We start from the raw sequence: 21,090 nt of genomic DNA, 5'->3' as shown, positions 1-21,090 counted from the left end.
GAACACTGTCAGTAATGAGATTCAAACAGTTTCACAAATATATGCCACTAGTATACTATTTTTTAAATGTATTTCCCATATGTGAATTCCATCTGCTCCTAAAGGTTCAACTCAAGCAAAAAAAAATAGTAACTATGCATATTCTACAATTTACCAAGCTCTATACAAATATGTTTCTTTTGGAGTTACCCAGCTCATTGATTAAGTTATCTTACATGAATTTATCCTCCTTGGAATCCTCCTTATGAGTAAAATATATAGTGAATGAAATATATAAAATACAAGGAATTCACAGAAAACTGTTAATACTTACGTGTTTCCACTCATGTAGATAAGGAAGATATATCTTTCCATTAGCATCCACATGCTTTCCTGTTTTAATAGTCATTGAACTAGTAGGCTTAACAAAACAGATAGGGGGATTATATGGGTATGTGTCCAGCAGCCACAGGCATATTGGAATATTATACGTATTACCTGAGAGAGAAAGAGAAACTTTAGTTACTTCTTAACAAGAGCTACACTAAGCAACACTAAAAGGAAAAAAAAATCACGACAAATATTTTGTTTCAAATTCTATTTAAGATCAGTTTCTCGTTTTCAGTTTGTAAAAGTGATTACAGCAGGATTAAGGCGCTAAATGATCACTACTCCACCAGTGTCTGCTTGTTGCTATAAAAACATTATTTACAAATTATCTTTTGGTTCAAGCCATTCTTTGTTATTTGACTCTTGCACTTCAGTTAATAAAGTTCACTGGGAAGGATAGAGAAGGAACATTACAGATTGTGTCCTATCAGAAAATGATATAAGCTTGGAGTTCCCATCGTGGCTCAGAGGTTAATGAACCCGACTGGCATCCATGAGGACACGGGTTCAATTCCTGGCCTCATTCAGTAGGTTAAGGATCTGGTGTTGCCGTGAGCTGTGGTGCAGGTCACAGACCTGGCTTGAATCCCTCATTGCTGTGGCTCTGCTACAGCTCCAATTCAACCCCTAGCTTGGGAACCTCCATATGCAGCAAGTGTGCCTAAAAAGACCAAAAAAAAAAAAAAAAAAAAAAAAGAAAAAGAAAGAAAAAAAAAGAAAATGATATAAGCTAGACTTGAAATTCCTTTGTCAAAAGCCATACTAAAGACCTAATCCAATTTTCAAACAGAGGCTGACTGGTGGCCACAGCTTGACCAATAAATATGGCATTTTCAGTGGTAGTTTCAAAATCAATGTCACCTCCTCCTTGCTTTATGTAACACTATCTCTTTTGGTTAAGAAATTCAACTATAGGGAATTCCTGTCGTGGTGCAGTGGAAACGACTAGGAACCACGAGGTTGCAGATTCGATCCCTGGCCTTGCTCAGTGGGTTAAGGATCCGGCGCTGCTCTGAGCTGTGGTGTAGGTCACAAACACAGCTCAGATCCCGCACCGCTGTGGCTGTGGCTTAGGCTGGCAGCTGCAGCTCTGACTGGACCCCTAGCCTGAGAATTTCCATGTGCCACAGGTGCGGCCCTAAAAAGCAAAAAAAAAAAAAAAAAGAAAGAAAGAAAAAAAAAAAGAAAATCAACTATATATAGTCAAAATGAACAGTGTGTTTCAAAGGAACCAATCAAGAGAGTTAATGCATTTAACATAAGTCAAAGCATTTCTTACTGGGGTCAAAGCCCAATGTCCCAAGCAACCATGTGAATCACTTAACAATTCAGATACGTTGTTTTTCCCTTAGAGACAGTTTTACTTCATACAAGTATATACACATAAATTTCACTTAAAGAAATCAGACAGTTATGGCACTTTGGATTTATTTTTTACCCAAAAGTACTTCTACCATGGGAAAAAAAACTCCAATAGAATATATCCTAGTACATAAAACGTAATTTATTTCCATCATTCAGAATCCTTTGCTTTGTAAAAATGAAGTAGTTTCCAGAATGACTTAAGCTTAGGATCTGTGTCATATGAAAAATGGTAAGGGAATGACAGGTTTAATGTAGATAAAATTTGTGTGTGTGTGTGTGTGTGTGTGTGTTTATAAAAAAGGAAACCCTTGTGCACTGCTGGTGGGAATATAAATTGGGCAGCCACTATGGAAAATAGTATGGAGATTCCTTAATAAAAATAGGAAGTTCCTGATATGGCCTAGCGGTAATGAACCCGACTAGTATCTACAAGGATGCGGGTTCAATCCCTGGCCCTGTTCAGTGGGTAAAGTATCTGGGATTGCTGTGAGCTATGGTGTAGGCCACAGACGTGGCTTGGATCTGGTGCTGTTGTGGCATAGGCCAGCAGCTGCAGCTCTGATCTGACCTCTAGCCTGGTAACTTCCATATGCCACAGGTGTAGCCCTAAAAAGCAAAAAAAAATTAAGACCAGAACTACCATATATCCCAACAATTCCACTCCTGGGCATTTATCTGAAAATAATGAAAACACTAATTTGAAAAGATACATAAACCCCTATGTTCATTGCAGCATTATTTATAATAGCCAAGGTAGAGAAGCAACCTAAGTACCCAGTGACAGATGAATGGATAAAGAAAATGAGGTAATATATACACATAAGGGAATATTACTCAGCCATAAAAAAGAACCAATCTTGCAATTTGTAACATGGATGGACCTAGAGGGTATTAAGAGAAAGACAAATACTGTATGGTTTTTAGATTCCACTTATATGTGGAATCTAAGAAACAAATGAACGAACAAAATGAAAAAGAAATAGACTCATAGATACAAAGAACAAACAGGTGGTTGCCAGAGGGGAGGAAGGTAGGAGGAGAGAAATAGGTGAAGGAGATTAAGAGGAGTTCCTGTCATGGCTCAGTGGTTAATGAACCCGACTAGAGCCAAGAGGTTGTGGGTTTGATCCCTGGCCTTGCTGAGCAGGTTAAGGATCCAGCGTTGCTGAGAGCTATGGTGTAGGCTGCAGATGCAGATCAGATCCTGAGGTGCTGTGGCTCTGGCATAGGCCAGCGGCTACAGCTCTGATTAGACCCCTAGCTTGGGAACCTCCATATGCTGTGGGAGTGGACCTAGAAAAGACAAAAAAAAAAGAGGTACAAACTTCCAGCTGCAAAATAAATCACAGGTATGAAATGTACAGTGTGGGGAATATAGTCAATAATTATGTAATGTTTTGTATGGTAACAGATGGCAACTAGACTTACCATGACGATCATTTTCAAACATAAAAATACCAAATCACTATGCTGTATAACAGGAACTAACATAATGTCATAGGTCAATTATACTTTAAACACAAACAAACAAAGAAAAAGAGATCAGGAGTTTCCATTGAGCTCAGCAGTAATGAACCCGACTAGTATCCATGAGGATGAGGGTTCAATGCCTGGCCCCAATCAGTGGGTTAAGGACGCAGTGTTGCCGTGAGCTATGGTGTAGGTCACAGATGCAGCTCAGATCCCACACTGCTGTGGCTGTGGCTGTGGCTTCAGCTACAGCTACAATTTGACCCCTAGCCTGGGAACTGCCATATGCTGTGGGTATGGCCTAAAAAGAAAAAAAAAGAGAGAGGTCAGATTTGTGGTTACCAGAGGTGAAGGCTGGGGGGAAGGAGGAACTGTAGGAAAGTAATCAAAAGGTATAAACTTCTAGTTATAAAATAAGTTACTAGGAATGTAATGTACAACATTATAAATGTCATGAACACCACTGTATGTTATATAAGAAAGTTAAGAGAGTAAATTCTAAGATTTTTCATCACAAGTGAAAAAACTTTTTTTTCTATTTAATTTTGCATCTATACAAGATGATGGATGTTCCCTAGACTTTATGTGGTGATCATTTCTTGATGAAGGAAGTCAAAACTTTATGCTGTAGGAGTTCCCATCGTGGCTCAGTGGTTAACGAATCTGACTAGGAACCATGAGGTTGCGGGTTCGATCCCTGGCCTTGCTCAGTGGGTTAAGGATCTGGTGCTGCCATGAGCTAGGGTGTAGGTTGCAAACGCAGCTCGGATCTGGCATTGCTGTGGCTCTGGTGTAGGCTGGCAGCTGCAGCTCCGATTAGACCCCTAGCCTGGGAACCTCCATATGCCACAGGAGTGGCCCAAGAAATGTCAAAAAGACAAAACAAAAAACAAAAAAAATTATGCTGTATACCTTAAACTTATATAGTGCTGTATGTCAATTACATCTCAATAAAACTGGGAGAAAAAAAATAAATGCCTTTAATTATGTCTACCAGTTTTCTGCCCCCCTTCCTCCCCCATATACCTATTTCCCTCACCAGACCTTAATTCCTGAGAGCAAAGGGAAAGTCCTTAATCCTGATTTTTACTCATACCGACTCCATAAAATGCTAACGCTCAGGTGTTTTATTCCTTTGCCTGTAATATCCAGTCTGTTATGAATGGCTGACTCACCCCCTTTAATATCAAGTTTGAACATCATTTCTTTTACGACCCTCCCATGTGTTCCCGTTCTCCTTTATAATCTCACAGTACCTTTATATTTCATTATTCTATAGCAGTTATAGTACATTGTATCTACGTATTTCCTGTTTCCCTGATTTGTGTATGTTCTTCCAGAAAGAGTACATTCTTTATTACCCTTGTATCCCTAGCCCTTATTCCCTACACATAGCAGGTACTATATAAACACCTGCTATAGAATCCAGGTCTTAGCTAGCCTCAGGAATAATTAACAAACAGAGCTGTCCAAAAACAGAACAGTGGTTTCTGAAGCTGAATGCTCCATTATCACTGTAAGTATTCCAGCAGAGGGTAGCTGACTAGCTAACAGAGATGTAATTATCCATCATCAGCATTACAACCATAAATAATAGCTACTTTTGATATCTCTATTATATATATCAGCCTCTGTGCTAAGTCCTTTACATAGCATTATCACAAATTCTTTTTAAGTTAGGTACTACTATCCAAATGTTATAGATGCCCACTGTCACAAAATTAATTACTGAGCAAGAACTAAAATCCTACTCTGCCCTGACCATATAGAGCCGCTATCTTAGCTACTATCTATACTATTCAGCTTCCTAGTGTCAGATAAGCCTGAATACGGTGGGAAGCTGAACTAGAAGGCATCCAAGATCCCTTTCACTTTCTAAGATTCTCTGATTCTACAAAACAAAACTCTTCCAGTGCACAGAGGCACTTATTTGTTGATATATCTTGATAAAGAAGGGGAAAAAAAGCTGAAAATATTAGGTGCTACTGCCAAATGAAGTTCAATTAAAATAGAAGTTAAAGTCTCTACATATTATCATGAAAGTCACAAGAAAGTAAGCTTAATTAACTCATAATTCTTTGGCAACTAAATGTGAATTAAAATGCATCTATGCTAGAAACATAAATCACAAACACATTTACCTCTATAAGGCACAGGAATTGTTCCAGTGAGGTTCATTAGTTCCCTTGAACTGCCATCATTAAAAACTGAAAGGTAAGAATAACGAGTTAATCAAAGGGCATTTTTATAGATACTCCCATGTAAGTTATTCTTTGAAAAACACTGGTTAAAACTCATTATTACTCATGAAAGGGACTAACTTGTTAATGTTCATAATGTTATTATTTTGTCCAATAATAAAGTATCCTTTGTTGGTTCACTTAATGGGATCAGCTTTTGAATGAGTAAAGATGCTGTGAATTACTTGGAAAGATAAATGTGAATGCTACAGTCCCAGTAAATATGAGCTCTGTGTCCCCAACCAACATGATTACAATAGTACTTAAAAATCACTATTAACTGATACCATATTAATATTAACTTAATAGCATTAAATTGTAGCTTTCTCAGACATTTATTTATTTATTTATTTTGTCTTTTTGCCATTTCTTGGGCTGCTCCCACAGCATATGGAGGTTCCCAGGTTAGGGGTCGAATCGGAGCTGTAGCTGCCAGCCTACGCCAGAGCCACAGCAACGCGGGATCCGAGCTATGTCTGCAACCTACACCACAGCTCATGGCAATGCCACATCCTTAACCCACTGAGCAAGGCCAGGGATCGAACCCGAAACCTCATGGTTCCTAGTCGGATTCATTTACCAATGAGCCATGACGAGAACTCCTTTCTCAGACGTTTATTCCCACTCACTATCATTCTCAATCTCAAAGTAGTATCAAACCACAGCATTAAAAAGGAAAAAAGTTTAAACAGTCAAATATGGACATCTTCTTTTAATACAAGTATTTTCACATCAACTTATAAGTTTTCCTACCTATAACTTAAAACTCACAAAACTTGTTTTCCCACCCATAACTGATTAACCAGGGCACATAATTTGTATTTCATTAACTGCTATTATTTGTATTTATGATTTGGAATTAACACTCTATCACAAAGGGGAAAGGCTGTAATGTGCAGTACAGGAATGCAGGAATGTACCATTGACCTCAGTTCTTTTACCTACTATTGACAATTATAAACTGTGCTGTAATTTATTCTGGTTTTGTGTTTTATATATTTATTCTTTTAGTATTTAGCAAAAACTATATGCTTACCATCAAGTTCTAGCCCTAGTCACTTTATTCCCCCAATTGAAGCCATTTTAAAATTAACTCTAATTTTTGTAATATGTTTGGGGTTTTTTTGTTTGTTTGTTTTTGCAAATCTAAACACCATAGCACAGTGTGGACAGGAGGGAGAACTATGCCCTAGGTTTGGAAAAAGACTTCTAGTTAATGACTTTGTTATTCAGGAAATTCAGGACTGATCTCCCCTCTGTTATTTTTCACTTCTGCCACTAGGCTCCTGTTTACAAAGCCCTAAGGTTGAGTGGAGTTTAGAGTGAGAGTCTCAGCTACAAAATCCAGCTCCTTGTCTTCAACTACTGAGGGCCTCAGATTAGGGAAGAGAAAGCCCTAGCACGTTACGTGTTTATAAGGACACAGGGTTGGAGAGATTATGTTAGGACTGGTGGGGCCGAAAAGACTATTAGAAAAAAGTCAAACTCTAAATATTGTCCCTTACTTAAATCACAACTTTATTTCATCTCAATAGAAGGTGAACACAAACTGTCACCTGCTTTACAGAATTAAGGACAATACTGTTTAAGTGTTTTCTTCATCTATAAAACAAAAAGGAGGAAGTTCTCTTGTGGTATAGCAGGTTAAGGATCTAGCATTGCCACAGCTGTGGTGCAGGTCACAACTTTGGTGCAGGTTCCATCCCTGGCCTGGGAACTTCCACATGCCATTGGTATGGCCAAAAAATAAGTGAAATGAAATGGATGGTCCAGAAGATAGTTTTGCAAAATGTGTTTGTAAGAATACAAAGAGATGCTCTGGGGAGAAAAAGGGTTCACTAGTTAATTAACTTTAGATATACTAAACAATATATTCTCTTCTCTCCCTCTGGGTATGGCACAACATATTTGCATATTAAAGGCTCTGAGAGGAGTTCCTGTCCTGGTGCAGTGGTTAACGAAACCGACTAGGAACCATGAGGTTGAGGGTTCGGTCCCTGGCCTTGCTCAGTGGGTTAAGGATCTGGCGTTGCCGTGAGCTGCGATGTGGGTTGCAGACACGGCTCAGATCCCGTGTTGCTGTGGCTCTGGTATAGGCCAGCAGCTAAGAGCTCCAACTGGACCCCTACTCTGGGAACCTCCATATGCCACAGGAATGGCTCAAAAAAGGGCAAAAAGACAAAAAGACAACAACAAAAAAAAAAAAAAAAAAAAAAAGAGCTCTGAGAAATCTTGCTATAAAGAAACAGATTTAATTTTGTTTAATCTGTAAGTTGCTCAAACTTAAACCACAGAATCACCTCCACACCCACAAACCAACATTCTTCACAGCTATGGATACTACTTGGAGAAATGATGGACTAAACTGTCTTTAACATCACCTCTCGGTCTAAATTTGCATGGTTCTATGTTAGAGTAGTATTTTAAAGATAACTAGACCAACATAAGATGTTATTATTAGATCTTATAATTTCCTACCCCTCCCAACACTTTTTTTAGGTGAAAGTTCTGTCCTACAATGAAACAACCAACAAACTTAAAAGAAAAATGGGAAACCTACAATTAACAAAAAGAGTAAACTCAAAATTTAGTACTTGATAATTTTATTCTATAAACTCACCATATGAATCCAATACAGGTTTGAGATCTTTGTATAAAGTAATAACATTGACAGTTTCACGTACAGTTAGGTCTCTGTATTTGTACTGAAAAGGAAAATCATAAATGAATTTAGTTTAAAACCAACACACATACTTTACTACTAGGTTAATTTTCTTAAAATTTTATTTCCTTAATAGCACTTTTCTTAGAAGTATCATGGTTCTGACTAATCATTTTAACTAAAGACTCAAAGAACCTCAGCAGCTTTTCTCCTGCCACCTATTCAAACCTTTACCTCCATTTCAGCTCTTCCAACTTAAAGGGCCCTCCACCAAATCAAATCTTAATCACTCTCAAAGCTTACATCACTTTCTCTCTTAATGATGCCTTTCCAGACCTCCCTTCAGCCCATAACAATCTTTCCCTCTCCAGCATTTATTGTCAATACCAACCATTCTGCAATTTATCAATTGCTGTACTGTATTCCTCATGCTCCTGCCTTGCACCACTCTAGTTCAGGAAACTAGGAACCTGGTTTACACACTCTTGACAAATTAGGAAATCAGGAGATGGGGCTCCTATCCGGTCACAACACACAGAAGCTCCATCTGTGCACAGAAAGCTTTCAATCAGATTTCAGGGCTTCTCTCTTAAAAGGAACACTTCGCTATCCGCCCCCCCCACCACGCGTCAAATAAAAGACTACAAACTGAAACTAACAGAAAAGAGGAAACTAAGAATAAAAATAATGCGAGGAATAGAAGAAAACTACAAAAGAATGAAAATTAGTAACTTCAAAGAAAGAAGAAATGATATTGTATTCATGAAACAAGAACACTCGAAAAGAAACGACTCTAGGACATAAAAATTGAGAGCAGAAACAAAACATACAATAGAAGGATTAGAATATAAAGTCAAAGAAATCTCACAGAGACCAGCACAAATAGACAATAAGGGAGAAAATACAAGAAAAATTAGGAAATAAATCCAGGTCTACTCAAAGGCATCTCTTCAGCATTTCTTGCCCTCTTTTGTCCTAAAGCATTGATTTTTTTCCATGCTATGGGATCAGTACTATTAGCACCTAAACACATCCTTCCTCCTCCTGTCTTATTCACACATTCCTGACCTCCCTTCCCCCTCCATCTATAACCAAACTTGTTTCAGTTTCCCTTTACAGCAAAAATTCTTGCAAGGAGCTTCTTACACTTACTCTGTGATTGTTCTCTTCCTACTCTCTCGTCTTAAAGCTTTTTGTTACAGAACATATCCAAAAGTAGAATAGTATTATTATAAATCCCCTGCTTCAACAATACACCTAGCTTCAACAACAATCAACTCATAGCCAATCTTATTTAATCCATAATTTCATTTACCTTTCCTGCCTCCTGTATTATTCTGAAGCAAATTATAACATCATATCCTATTACCCATAAATATTTTAGAATATTTTAATAGATTTTAGAATATTAGAATTTTAGTAGGTATTTAAAATTATCTTTAAAAGAACTTAATAAAACAACATGATACCATTATCTCACTAAAATAATGACTATTTCCTTATATCATCAAATATGCAGTCTTGGAGTTCTCGTCGTTGTCGTCGCTCGGTGGTTAACGAACCCAACTAGCATCCATGAGGACATGCGTTCGATCCCTGGCCTCGATCAGTGGGATCTGGCGTTGATGTGAGCTGTGGTATAGGTCGCAGACTCTGAATTGCTGTGGTTGTGGCACAGGCCGGTGGCTACAGCTCCAAAACAACCCCTAGCCTGGGAACTTGCATCTGCCACAGGTGCGGCCCTTAAAAAAAAAAAAAAAAAGAAAGAAAGAAAGAAAGAAAGAAAGAAAAGAAAAAAAAGGAAAAAGACAAAAAAAAAAAAAACAAAACCAAAAGAAACTGGTTCATTTATCCTAAAGAGGCTTCCATGGTTTGAATTTTGTTAATTGCTTCCCCTTGGCAGTTCAATATATGTGTTCCTACAGCCTTTGTATTTCCCATGAATTAGTAGTTGGATCTGGAAGTTAAGACCTTTTTCATAATTTTTTCTAAGTTTTACTTTTTTCCCTCTACTCTTTCGCTTCCCCCCTCCCTATCATTTTACAGGTGATGGTGCTTTTCCATCAGGCAGCACATGACATAGAGGTATCTCTCTTTGATGTTAACAACCACTAATGCTCAAAGACTAAAACCATTCTCTTCAAACCCACTCCAATCAGGCTTCCGCACTTCTCAATGAAACTGCTCATTAAGGTCACTAGTAATGGCCACCCGTGGCTACACGCAGGGGCCAATCCTCAGTCTTCGACTTACTTAACCTATCACAGCAGCATGTGATCAAGTACCTTCCTTCCTCTTTTTTTTTGTCTTTTCAGGGCCTCACTGGCAGCATATGGAAATTTCCAGGCTAGGGGTTGAATCGGAGCTGTAGCTGTAGCCGCCGGCCTACGCCACAGCCACAGCCACGCCAGATCTGAGCCGAGTCAGTGACCTACACCACAGCTCACGCCAAGGCCGGATCCTTAACCCACTGAGTGAGGCCAGGGATCAAACCCTCAACCTCATGGTTCCTAGTCGGATTCGTTAACCATGATGGGAACTCCCCTTCCTTCCTCTTAAAGCCTATTCACTTGATTTGCAGGACACCACTGCTTGTTTTTCTCCTCTCCGTGGCTGCACCTTCTCAGTGTCTTTGCCGGTTCTTTCTCTTCTCTTAACCTCTGAATATTTTTAAGCCCCAGGGCTCAGTCCTTGGTCCTCTCCTTTATCTAAACTCGCTCTTTTGGTGATCTTCATGAATGGCTTTAAATACCATGTATACACTGGTAACTCCCAAAATTTAAAAATTCCACTCTGAACCTCTTTCCTGAACTCCAGACACGTATATCAAATCACCTATTTGTATCTCTACTTGGAATGTAAAGAATGTCAAATTTAACAACATTGCAATTGAACTCCGGGAATTCCCTGGTGGCCTGGTAGTTAAGGATCCGGTGTTGCCACTGCTGTGGTTGGGTAATTACTGTGGCACAGGTTTGATTTCTATCCCAGGAATTTCTGCATGCCAAGAATGTGGGAAAAAAAAAAAAAACCCTTAAACTCTTTACCTTCCCCCCAAATCTACTCCTCTTACAATTTTCCATATCTATATTCTTACTTATAGTTGCTTAGGACAAAAGCCTTGATGTTATCCGATATCTCTTTCTTACACACCCACAGCGAGTCTGTCAGAAAATCTTGTTAGCTCTACCTTCAAAAATATCCAAAACCTGGAGTTCCCATCGTGGCTCAGCAGAAACGAATCTGACTAGCATCCATGAAGATGCGAGCTTGATCCCTGGCCTTCATCAATGGGTTAAGGATATGGAGTTGCCGTGAGCTGTGGTGTAGGTCACAGAAGCGGCCTGCATCTGGAGTTACTGTGACTAGACCAGTGGCTACAGCTCCAATGCGACTCCTAGCCTAGGAATCTCCATATGCCGAGGGTGTGGCCCTAAAAAAAAAAAATCTGATCACTTCTCACTACCTTCATAGCTACTCTTAGATTACTGCAACAGCTCTTTAAAGGTGTCTTTGCTTCCACCTAATCTCCTACAATTTAGTCTCAGCACAGCAGCTAGAGCTATACTGTTAAAACAGATCAGTGGCTTCCACCACCCTCCAAGAACATGCCAAAGTGCTTACGCTGGCCTCCAAAACCCTTTAAAATCTATCAGCCCTTTATTTAGCACTGTTTCCCCTTGCTTCACTGCAGTCCAGCCTCCTTAGCTCCCTTTGCTGCTCCTCTTATCACGCATGACAAGCATCTGTCTCAGGGCCTGGGCACTTGTTTTTACTTCTTCCTGGAATGTTCTTACTCCAGATTGTTCCAGTTTGTTTCCCTGCCTCTTTCAGGTCTCTTAGAGACCTCAGAAAGGTCTTCCTTAACTATTCCATAAAATTGCAACCTATCCTATCCTCACCTTGGAGCACTCTATAACACTTTCCTGCTTTACTTTTCTCCAAAGCACTTAACAACTTCTAACATGCTACTTAATGCACTTACTGAGTTGTTTATTGCCTTCTAAGAGAATTGAAATTCCACAAGTGTAGTTTCTTGTCTGACTGTTCACTGCTGTTTCCTTAGAATCTAAAACAGTATGAAGTACATTACATCTTTAATGAGTCAGCTCTCTCCTACCTAGTTAGTAGTGACTCCACCTCTAGAAATGCTGCAGATATAGAATGTGAGAAAACAGGTAGCTGTCAGTATGTAAAATCTAAAACTTATTCATGTAAATCAAGATGGACCAATAGAATAATTATACCTCAGTTAACTGCAAAAATGATGAGGGAAGGGTCTTAAACTAAAAGTTATATTTAAGTTGAAAGCTAAAATAAATGCTCAAAGGAAAAAATATCTGTAATATGTAAAAAAATAATATGATGTAGTCAACTACACCTCAAAAAAAGATGTAAGTCAAAGCAAGTGGCCCAAAGTACAATGGTGAGTGGTGGAGGTCCCACCATCAGATAAAAAGTAAAGGACCATCACCCTAGCAATGTGTCTCAAAGTCCTAGGTTCAATTCCCATATTGGACCACACCCCGCTGAAAGGATAACTCCTGAAGCTAGCCCTCCACCAGCAAGAAGAAACTCTGCACATTGCTTCTAGTATCCTACTTACTATTCCTACCTGTCAATCTATTCACAGTCTGGACAGAAAAGATACTAACACTCAAAATTGACATCACCACTTATAAGAGATTCATTTTTCCAGATAGTGAGCCGAGAACCAAAAAAAAAAAAAAAAAGACAGAATAGTTCACCTCTTCCCTGAGTCCTTTTTGTTCTTGGGACATAATGAGGGTAGAGGGAGGAGGAGGCAGGTGGAGGTATAAAATATACCTTCTAAAGATGTCCTGCCTCTGTTTTTGAAGGCAGGTTCCTCTACAGAAAGTTTAAGTATGGTTTTTAAAATTCAAAACCATTACACAGCAAAGCAGACCATTAAAATAAAAAAAATTTAAAAAAAAAAAGAGGAAAACCCCTCAGAATGGGAGAAAAATCTTTGCAAGTGAAGCAACTAACAAGGGATTAAGCTCCAAAATATACAAACATCTCATGCAGTGTTATATTAAAAAAACCAAACTCAAGTGAAAAATGGTCAGATGCTCTAAACAGATATTTTTCCAAAGACATACAAATGACCAAAAAACACATGAAAAGATGCCTGTCACTAATTATTACAGAAATGCAAATCAAAACTACAATGATCTATCACCTCACAACATTCAGAATGGCCAACATCAGAAAGTCTACAAACATTAATGCTGAAGAGGGTGTAGATGGATGGGAACCCTCCTACACTGCTGGAGGGAATGTAAACCAGTGAAACTACTATGGAGGACAGTACTGAGGTTCCTTACAAAACTAAATATAGATCAACCATATGATCCAGGAATTCCACTCCTGGGCATACATCTGGAGAAAACCGTAATTCAAAAAGATACAAGCACCCCAACGTTCACTGCAGCAGTATTTACAATAACCAAGACATGGAAGTAATCTAAATGTCTACTGCCAGAGGAATGGCTAAAGAAGACGTGGTACATATATACAATGGAATATTACTTAACCACAAAAAATAATGAAATAATGCCATCTGCAGTAACATGGATGGACCTAGAGATTACCATACTAAGTCAAAAGACAAATACCATATGATATCATTTACATGCAGAACCTAATAAAAATGATACAAAATAATTTACAAAACAAATTCATAGACTTCAAAATAAAACTTATGGTTACCCAAAGGGGAAACCATGGCAGGGAGGGATAATTAGGAGGATGGGATTAACATATACACCCTAGTGTATATAAAATAGATAACTAACAAGGATCTACTGGGAAATCTACTCAATATTCTGTAATAACCTATATGGGGAAAAACGATGGATATTTATGTATATTTGATTCACTTACTGTACACCTGAAACTAATACATTGAAAATCAATACTCCAATAAGTGTTTTTTAAAAAAAATTAAAAATCAGTATTTGAAGAGTTCCCTGGTGACCTGGCAGTTAAGGATCCTCGCAGTTGTCACTGCTCTCTGGCTTGGGTCACTGTTGGCGCAGAAAAAGCATGCTGCAGGCGGCGCCCAAAAAGCGCCAAAAAACAAACATAAATACCCCATTACTTTCTCTTTAGAAATTATTGGCTTTTCGATCAAAGACTAGGGGGATTATTTTACTGGGGGAAAAAGTCTACTTTTCAAATAAATAAGTTCATGAATAACAGCGTGTTTTAATAATATTGAAAATTGCTTAAACCGCTTTCTACCATTCTTGCTTTGACAAAAGTACCTAAGCTAACCCGTTTAACTGGAGAAGACTGAACTTTCAACCACTTCACATACATCTTATTCCAATTAGCTTTGGTAAATTGAAAAAAACAAAACAAAACCCCAAGTTCACTCTGGTACCAGGTGCCTCATTTTAAGTGGTTGTCAAAATAATTCACAGCTTTAAATACAAAATGCCTATCGGCTTTTTAAAAAAAATGAAAGAAATACATTGGTCTTGAGCTGTGGAAATCAAACATTTCAAAACAAATAAATTCGCGTAATAAGAAACATACATTTAAGGGTAGTTATTCTCAGCAAATCAAAGTAATGGTAATGGAATTCTATTTATTCACCTGTGGTAGTGAGGTACAGGTATTTTGGCTTTTCAAGGCGTTTTTACTTATAATTGAACCAATGCAACAAACAGTTACTGATCTCCTGCGGGTCGGCTATTGAGCTGCGTGAGGAATACAAACTGAAAAGGACACAATCTCCGAGGGCGGGGAGGGAAGGGCGAAGACAGACGAGCCCTACATTGGGACATGAGTGGAGAAGTGCCCCAGACCGAGAATTAAGTTCAAGCCCCTCTTTGTGCTGATATAAAGTAAGACGAAACTATTCTGCCCCTCAGACTGCTCCAAACTCTCTCTCCCCGAAGAGAGGAGGGCGGGCGGCAGGTGGCAGGCGGCCTCCGCTCTGCGCCTTTGTTGACTGTCGCCGCCCCCCGCCGGCCCCGGCCCGGGAATTCCCCGCACCGGGCGACAGGTTTCCCGGGACTGGGAGCGTCGGGGGCAGCCGGGGACTACACGGGGCTTCGGGCCCGCACCGGGGGCTGGCTAAACTGGTCGGGCAGGCCCCGGCGGCGCGGAAGGGAGCAGTGGGCGCGCGCCGAGCGGCGAGCGCGCCGCGGCCTCACCTTGGACACCATTTTCTTGAGCTGGCTCTCCGACCCCGCCATGGCTGCCGCCTCGCGACTCCCGTCCCCGCAGGCAGAGGGTCAGCCGCTCCGGGGCCGCCCCAGGCCGCCCCACACAATCGCACCGAGGAGCCAGCCCCCCACCCCCCCCTCCTCTAACTACAGGAAGTCGAGTGCTACCACAGAGCTTTCCGCTTCCGTTACGTCACTTCCGAGGTCGGCGACAGAGGATGGGCGTGGGCTGGGCTTGTTCTGGCAGGGTCAGGTGCTGCAGATGAGGGCAGACCTCTTCCGAGGGTGGGAATTTGGGCTGAGGTGAGCTAGGCAGGTTATTCACAGTTGCCCTTAGACCGAGAGAGCAGGTGCAGGGACGGGAAGAAGCGCGATTATCTTGCCGGTAAACTTTAATGGCTGATTCATCAAGTGGGAAAGCACTAGACTGGAGTCAGAAAACTCTTCTGCCACTGATTTCTGATAATAGTAGGCAAGTGCACTGTTAGCTCGGGCTTCAGTTTTTCTCCCACTCTAAGATGAGAGGCTTCTTCACTAGGTGATGCCAGTGTCACTCTGATTATCAGGTTGTTTTTCATTTTTAAGCTTAAAAATTCACCATACTACATTCACAAGGGCAAAATGCAGAGCCCTCGTTTCACAGGAGACCATCCCCTAAGTCAGACCTTCTCCTCTGTGCCCAGACATAGGTGATAATACAGACTGCCTTCTACCTTGGACTCCGTGTGTATACCAGGCTCTCCATTGTCAAAGTTCAAGTCTTTGCCCGCAGGCACATCTTCCGATCTTCATCGCCTTGTACAGTGCAAGAGTACATACTGTCTCAACTAAATTTCTACTACCCTTAAAAGTTCTTAATGGTCATTTATATTAATCATTATTATTGCACATCACCACCAGCTTTATAAGTACAGTGCTGTTCAAGGTACTGTAAAGCTTGGGTTTGATGGTGTAAAGAATGATTATTTAGGTGATTTAAGCATAGTGCTATGGAAGAATAGGCTTTGGTATTCTCTTCTAAATTGACATCTAAATGAAGGTCACATACACAGAGGGCCTAACTGAAGACAGGTGGAAGTATCATTACATTGATTGTGTGTGTGTGTGTGTGTGTGTGTGTGTGTGTAGGTATCTTTTTTTGGATATGAACACCATATATTGGTTAACCATACAGCTCCAGTCAAACCATAGGGCAGTCTAACCATACAGCTCCAGTCAAACCATAGGGCAGTCTATCCTTCCCTGCACCTTTTTTATGTCACTTAAATGTGGTTTTCAAGCTATTCTTAAAGTCAAAACTTAGCCAGGAGAGCTTTCAACTGCAGCAACTCTGCTTTTATCAATTAGAAGAGCACAAATAATACATTGTCTAAAAGTTTTCTTGTTAGGAAATACTTTAAAGTTCTAAAACAATTAAAATCCAATCTCAGAGGTCCCTGGTGGCCTACCAGTTAAGGATCCGGCATTGTCCCTGCTGCGGTCAGGTTCGATCCTTGGCCTGGGAGTGTCCACATGCCACGGGCCTGGCAAAAAAAAACCAAAATCTTCATTTTGCACTTAAGCTACTTAAAATGAAGGGACTGTATGAATTTATGTGAAAGAATCTTCTCAATCTGAATAAATTTCTTTCCACTCAATAAATTAGGAATCTCCCAGTAATTTTAAAGTAAAAGTTTATTATATTAATTATTCTTGATACTTAGGAATTTATGTAAATTGGAAAATAAAATCTCTCTGCATTACAATATCAGAGAAGCATTTTAATCCAAGCCCCACTAAAAACCACAAGAATAGACACTACATGATTTTGGAAAGATAAAAAAGTGAAAGTTAACAGGAGCATCATGAATGTCAAATTATAACCAAATCATAGGTGGTGGTGGTACTACTTCTTGACTTGTATATACAACTTACAACATGATTTATAATACTCAACACTCAAGGAAATATGACAATTACTTCTATATTGTAGTCTTCTGTAGGGCAAGGACTATTATTACTCATCTTTGAATACTCAGATTATAACACAGTACTTGGAATAATAGTAGATACCCAATAAGTATTGTATTGACATGTTCCTTTTAAAATAAATGTAGTGAACTCTTAGTAATTCATCTGTTTATACACTATCTTAGATTATTGTTCAAGAGCATAATTAGGTGTCTAATATGAGAAAATGCTAGTTTAAAAATACTAGAAATGGTCCTAGTAGTCTTATTTTCCTATTTCATACAAAATGACAGTGAGGATGTACTTGTTAGAGTAACACCAAAATAAACTACCAGTGAGGTGAAATTACACAGAACTAACGCTCATCTCTTCAAATGTCTGATGTTTTTATACTAGTTGATTCTGGTGGAAACCTTTCCAAGCATTATTAAATACTCTTCTACTTTCTTAAACATGGAATACTGAATATAATTTCACTCTTTATGATTTAAGTTCATTATTATAAGCATCCATCATTATGCTAAATTAGCATTAGTTTGTTTTCTCTCTACCTAGGATGTATCTGCCCTTATAAATCACCTGGCTCCTATCTCAGTAACCAGGTTTGGGTTGATCTATAACAGGCTTTCAAAGCACCTGGGACTTCTTCGCAGTACTTATTATACTTGGAATTGTACTTTTATTTATGAGATTTGACTACTGTATCTCCCATACTAGAGTATAAGGACCATGAGGGATTGTACCTAGTCCAGGGTTGCTCACCACTACATCTACAATGCCTAATATAGCACCCGGTGTACAGCAGGCTCCCAGTCAATAGTATCTGATGATTAAATAACTAAAGACCTACCTCAGTGCCTATTCCCCTCTGCTATTTGCTGAGGGCAGGTCTGGGAAGTCGGAGAATCAGTCTTTCTAAAAACTACTTTGAAAAAAACCTCTACATGAGAATGTAAGAGTATAGAACCCCAGCTTTAGGGTCTCGTGGTAACTATTTTGGCTGTTGGGCCTTTTACCTCTTCTAGTGCTTAGAAAAAATAGAGGTTGTGTGGATAAGTGCACAAGATCTTGAGCACTAAACCTCAATTTCCTTCTCTATAAAATGATGATAATAGTTCCTAACCCAGTGAGTTATTGTGAGGATTAATAAATAATCCCGAGGAGTAACAATAAAGTGCTCATCACACTGCCTGAAATATTAGACGTGTTGATGGTAGTTGTTGCTATTAGTTGTGTGTCACATTCATAATAATATGCTATGTTTCACATATAAAGATATTGTTATCGACCCATCACCAAAGCAAAAGTACCCTAAGTCATTTTTTCAGGAGCAAAGGATTTGCTCAGAACCATTAGCCCATCCAACCTCTCCCCATTAAGACCAATGGCTTTCATGAAAGCCTCATATATTAGTTTTAAAGTAAACTGCTTGGCTTTCATTCATAACCTATTTCCACTAAAAATAAACATTTTTCTATGGTTCTACTAATGTTACAGTGAGCTCTTGAGATGTTGGAGATCTTATAAAGCCCAGGAAGAGACTATAGAAAATTCTAGAAAGTATTGTCCCAGTGGAAATTAAACTACACTTTTTCTTCAGATATTAAAAAAAAAACCTTGATTTTCCTTTTTACTATTTTAAAGGGTAAATTAAATTTTTAAATTAAAATTTTAACTTTTTACTATTTTAAAGTACATGTAAAGTTCTTTTCCATTTTTAGGGGTAGTTAATTAATTTGAAAAAGGAAAAAAGATCCTTTATTACCATTACTACCAACTGTATTTTATTTTATTTTATTTTTATTTTTCGCCTTTTTTTTAGGTCTGCACCCACAGCATATTGAAATTTCCAGGCTAGGGGTCAAATTGGAACTACAGCTGCTGACCTATGCCACAGCCACAGCAACAGGGGATCCGAGCTGTATCTGTGACCTACACCACAGTTCACGACAATGCCAGATCCTTAACCCAGTGAGTGAGGCCAGGGATTGAACCCGCATCCTCATGGATACTAGTCAGATTTGTTTCTGCTGCGCCACAACGGGAACTCCCCCAACTGTATTTTAAAGAAGAAACATTAATAGCTTAAACTGTGGATCCTTTGAATGTACAGCTAGCAGATATTATAATCCATACTGGGCTTTTAGCTTATCATGCTTATTACAACAGTCAGAGCAATTTTCTTTTAAAAAATGTATCACTTTCAAAACATTCTCAAAGTGCTGAATGTGCTAGTTGAGGGTATAATTTTAAAACGATGCATATTACAGATGAATGTTTATCTCTGCTGTAGGTTTAAAGAACAGTATAGATATTTCAAGAACGACAAGGAAAATCAGATTTTTTTCCTTCTCATCTAACTACCGAGGGATTCAAATTACAGAGCTAACCAAGAAACCACCTACCTTAACCAAGCAGTTTGTAAGGAAAATAATAAGATATAGGAGTCCTCAACCCTATATATATGCTGGTAAAATTAAACAACCTTTCCTCGCAAGTAACTCTGAACTTCAGAATCAAAGTTTTAACTGTTGTTGAAGACCATGGATTGAGGACGCACTGCTTTGGAGCTTCTCAGTCACTCTATCTTCTTTCACTCTGGTCTTAATGACTTCACACACTCCACTGGTTCCAAGGATGCAAGGCAAACTTAAAAACACTTCGGTATTTATATCATAATATCCCTGAAATTTTAAAAAAAAAATGGTATTATCATAGAGCTGAATCACTGCAAAAAAGTTAATATTATAAATATGGATACTTCCTTGCTTTTCTGATCCTAGTAGTAAAAAGTGATGCAAGCTGAACGTTAAAAATTTTTTGTTCATTTACTTTCTAAACTCGTTATTGTCTCAGAAAATTATTGTGAGATAGGACGAATGGGTCAAGGACATCCCCTTTATAAGGAGGCAAGCTGGCCCCCTGCAATTCAGTAACAGGCTGGAAGTTAAAAAAAAAAAAAGCCTGTCAGAGTAGATTCCCAGGGGAGGGGCTTAGCATGGGCTCTGAGTGCAAATTCAGTGACCTGTTTTAAATTTTTTCTTCTATGTTTCATTTCCCTCCTGGTATCCCTAAGTTTTCACAAAAATTTGGTAAGCATTCTGTTTCTTGTCTTAGGTGTACTTCAGGGACTTTATACTTGGGATAAAATGGTAAAGGACAAACTGAACTGGAGAAGCAGACTGACCAGCTAAGACCAGTTGGCACATCAGTCTGGGATGACCTGGTTGGCTGAGGAGATAAATGACAACCAGAGAAGTTTATGGATTATATAAATGTTTTTTGGGGATTCCAAAAATTACAAAGGGGTAAAGGGCAATCTGATAGACGTCCAGACTACCCACAGCCAAGCAGACCAAACTGTTTCCTCCTACATCTTAATCTAAAAGCTGGTGATACTGAAAACATCTGGGTTACACTGTGAACAGCACTTTTTCTGGTTTTATATTAATAATATAAACATTTTAAAATATGATGAGTTCCCATCGTGGTGCAGCGGTAATGACCCCAACTAGTATCCATGAGGATCCAGGTTAGATCCTTGGCCTCGATCAACAGGTTAAGGATCCAGCATTGCCACAAACTGTGGTGTAGGTCACAGATGTGGCTTGGGTCTGGTGTGGCTATGGCTGTGGCATAGGCCGGCAGCTGCAGCTCCATATTCGACCCCTAGCCTGGGAACCTCCATATGCCACAGGTGCAGCCCTAAAAGGTAAAAATAAATAAATAAATAAAAATAAAAATATGATGAGAGGAGTTCCCATCGTGGTGCAGCAAAAACGAATCCGACTAGGAACCATCAGGTTGTGGGTTCAACCGCAGGCCTGGCTCAGTG

General features: G+C 39.2%; 2 protein-coding genes across 5 annotated transcripts in view; both read right to left on the bottom strand.

Annotated features, from left to right (window-relative positions):
* Positions 1–15,476, bottom strand: part of TSG101 (tumor susceptibility 101) — a 47,495-nt gene extending 32,019 nt beyond the window's left edge. Inside the window, 4 exon segments of the mRNA XM_021083264.1 lie at positions 314–477; positions 5,346–5,411; positions 8,065–8,149; positions 15,294–15,476. Coding sequence (XP_020938923.1) covers positions 314–477; positions 5,346–5,411; positions 8,065–8,149; positions 15,294–15,335 — 357 coding nt within the window. The 5' untranslated portion in view covers positions 15,336–15,476.
* UEVLD (UEV and lactate/malate dehyrogenase domains) overlaps positions 16,962–21,090 on the bottom strand; it is a 54,616-nt gene continuing 50,487 nt past the window's right edge. For 2 of the 4 annotated variants that reach the window (XR_002341551.1, XM_013994493.2), the window contains exon 12: positions 16,962–19,939. Coding sequence is in view for 3 of the 4 variants with exons in the window: in XM_013994493.2 (XP_013849947.2) it covers positions 19,772–19,939 (168 nt within the window). In the remaining variant the exon portion in view is untranslated. The remainder of the gene's footprint in view (positions 19,940–21,090) is intronic. The other 2 variants (XM_021083261.1, XM_021083262.1) reach the window with 2 other exon arrangements.

This window comes from Sus scrofa, chromosome 2 (assembly GCF_000003025.6).
Source record: "Sus scrofa isolate TJ Tabasco breed Duroc chromosome 2, Sscrofa11.1, whole genome shotgun sequence".
Classification (NCBI taxonomy): Eukaryota; Metazoa; Chordata; class Mammalia; order Artiodactyla; family Suidae; genus Sus; species Sus scrofa.
The sequence above is the reverse complement of the archived record's forward strand: the minus strand, read 5'-3'. Positions and strand labels throughout refer to the sequence as shown.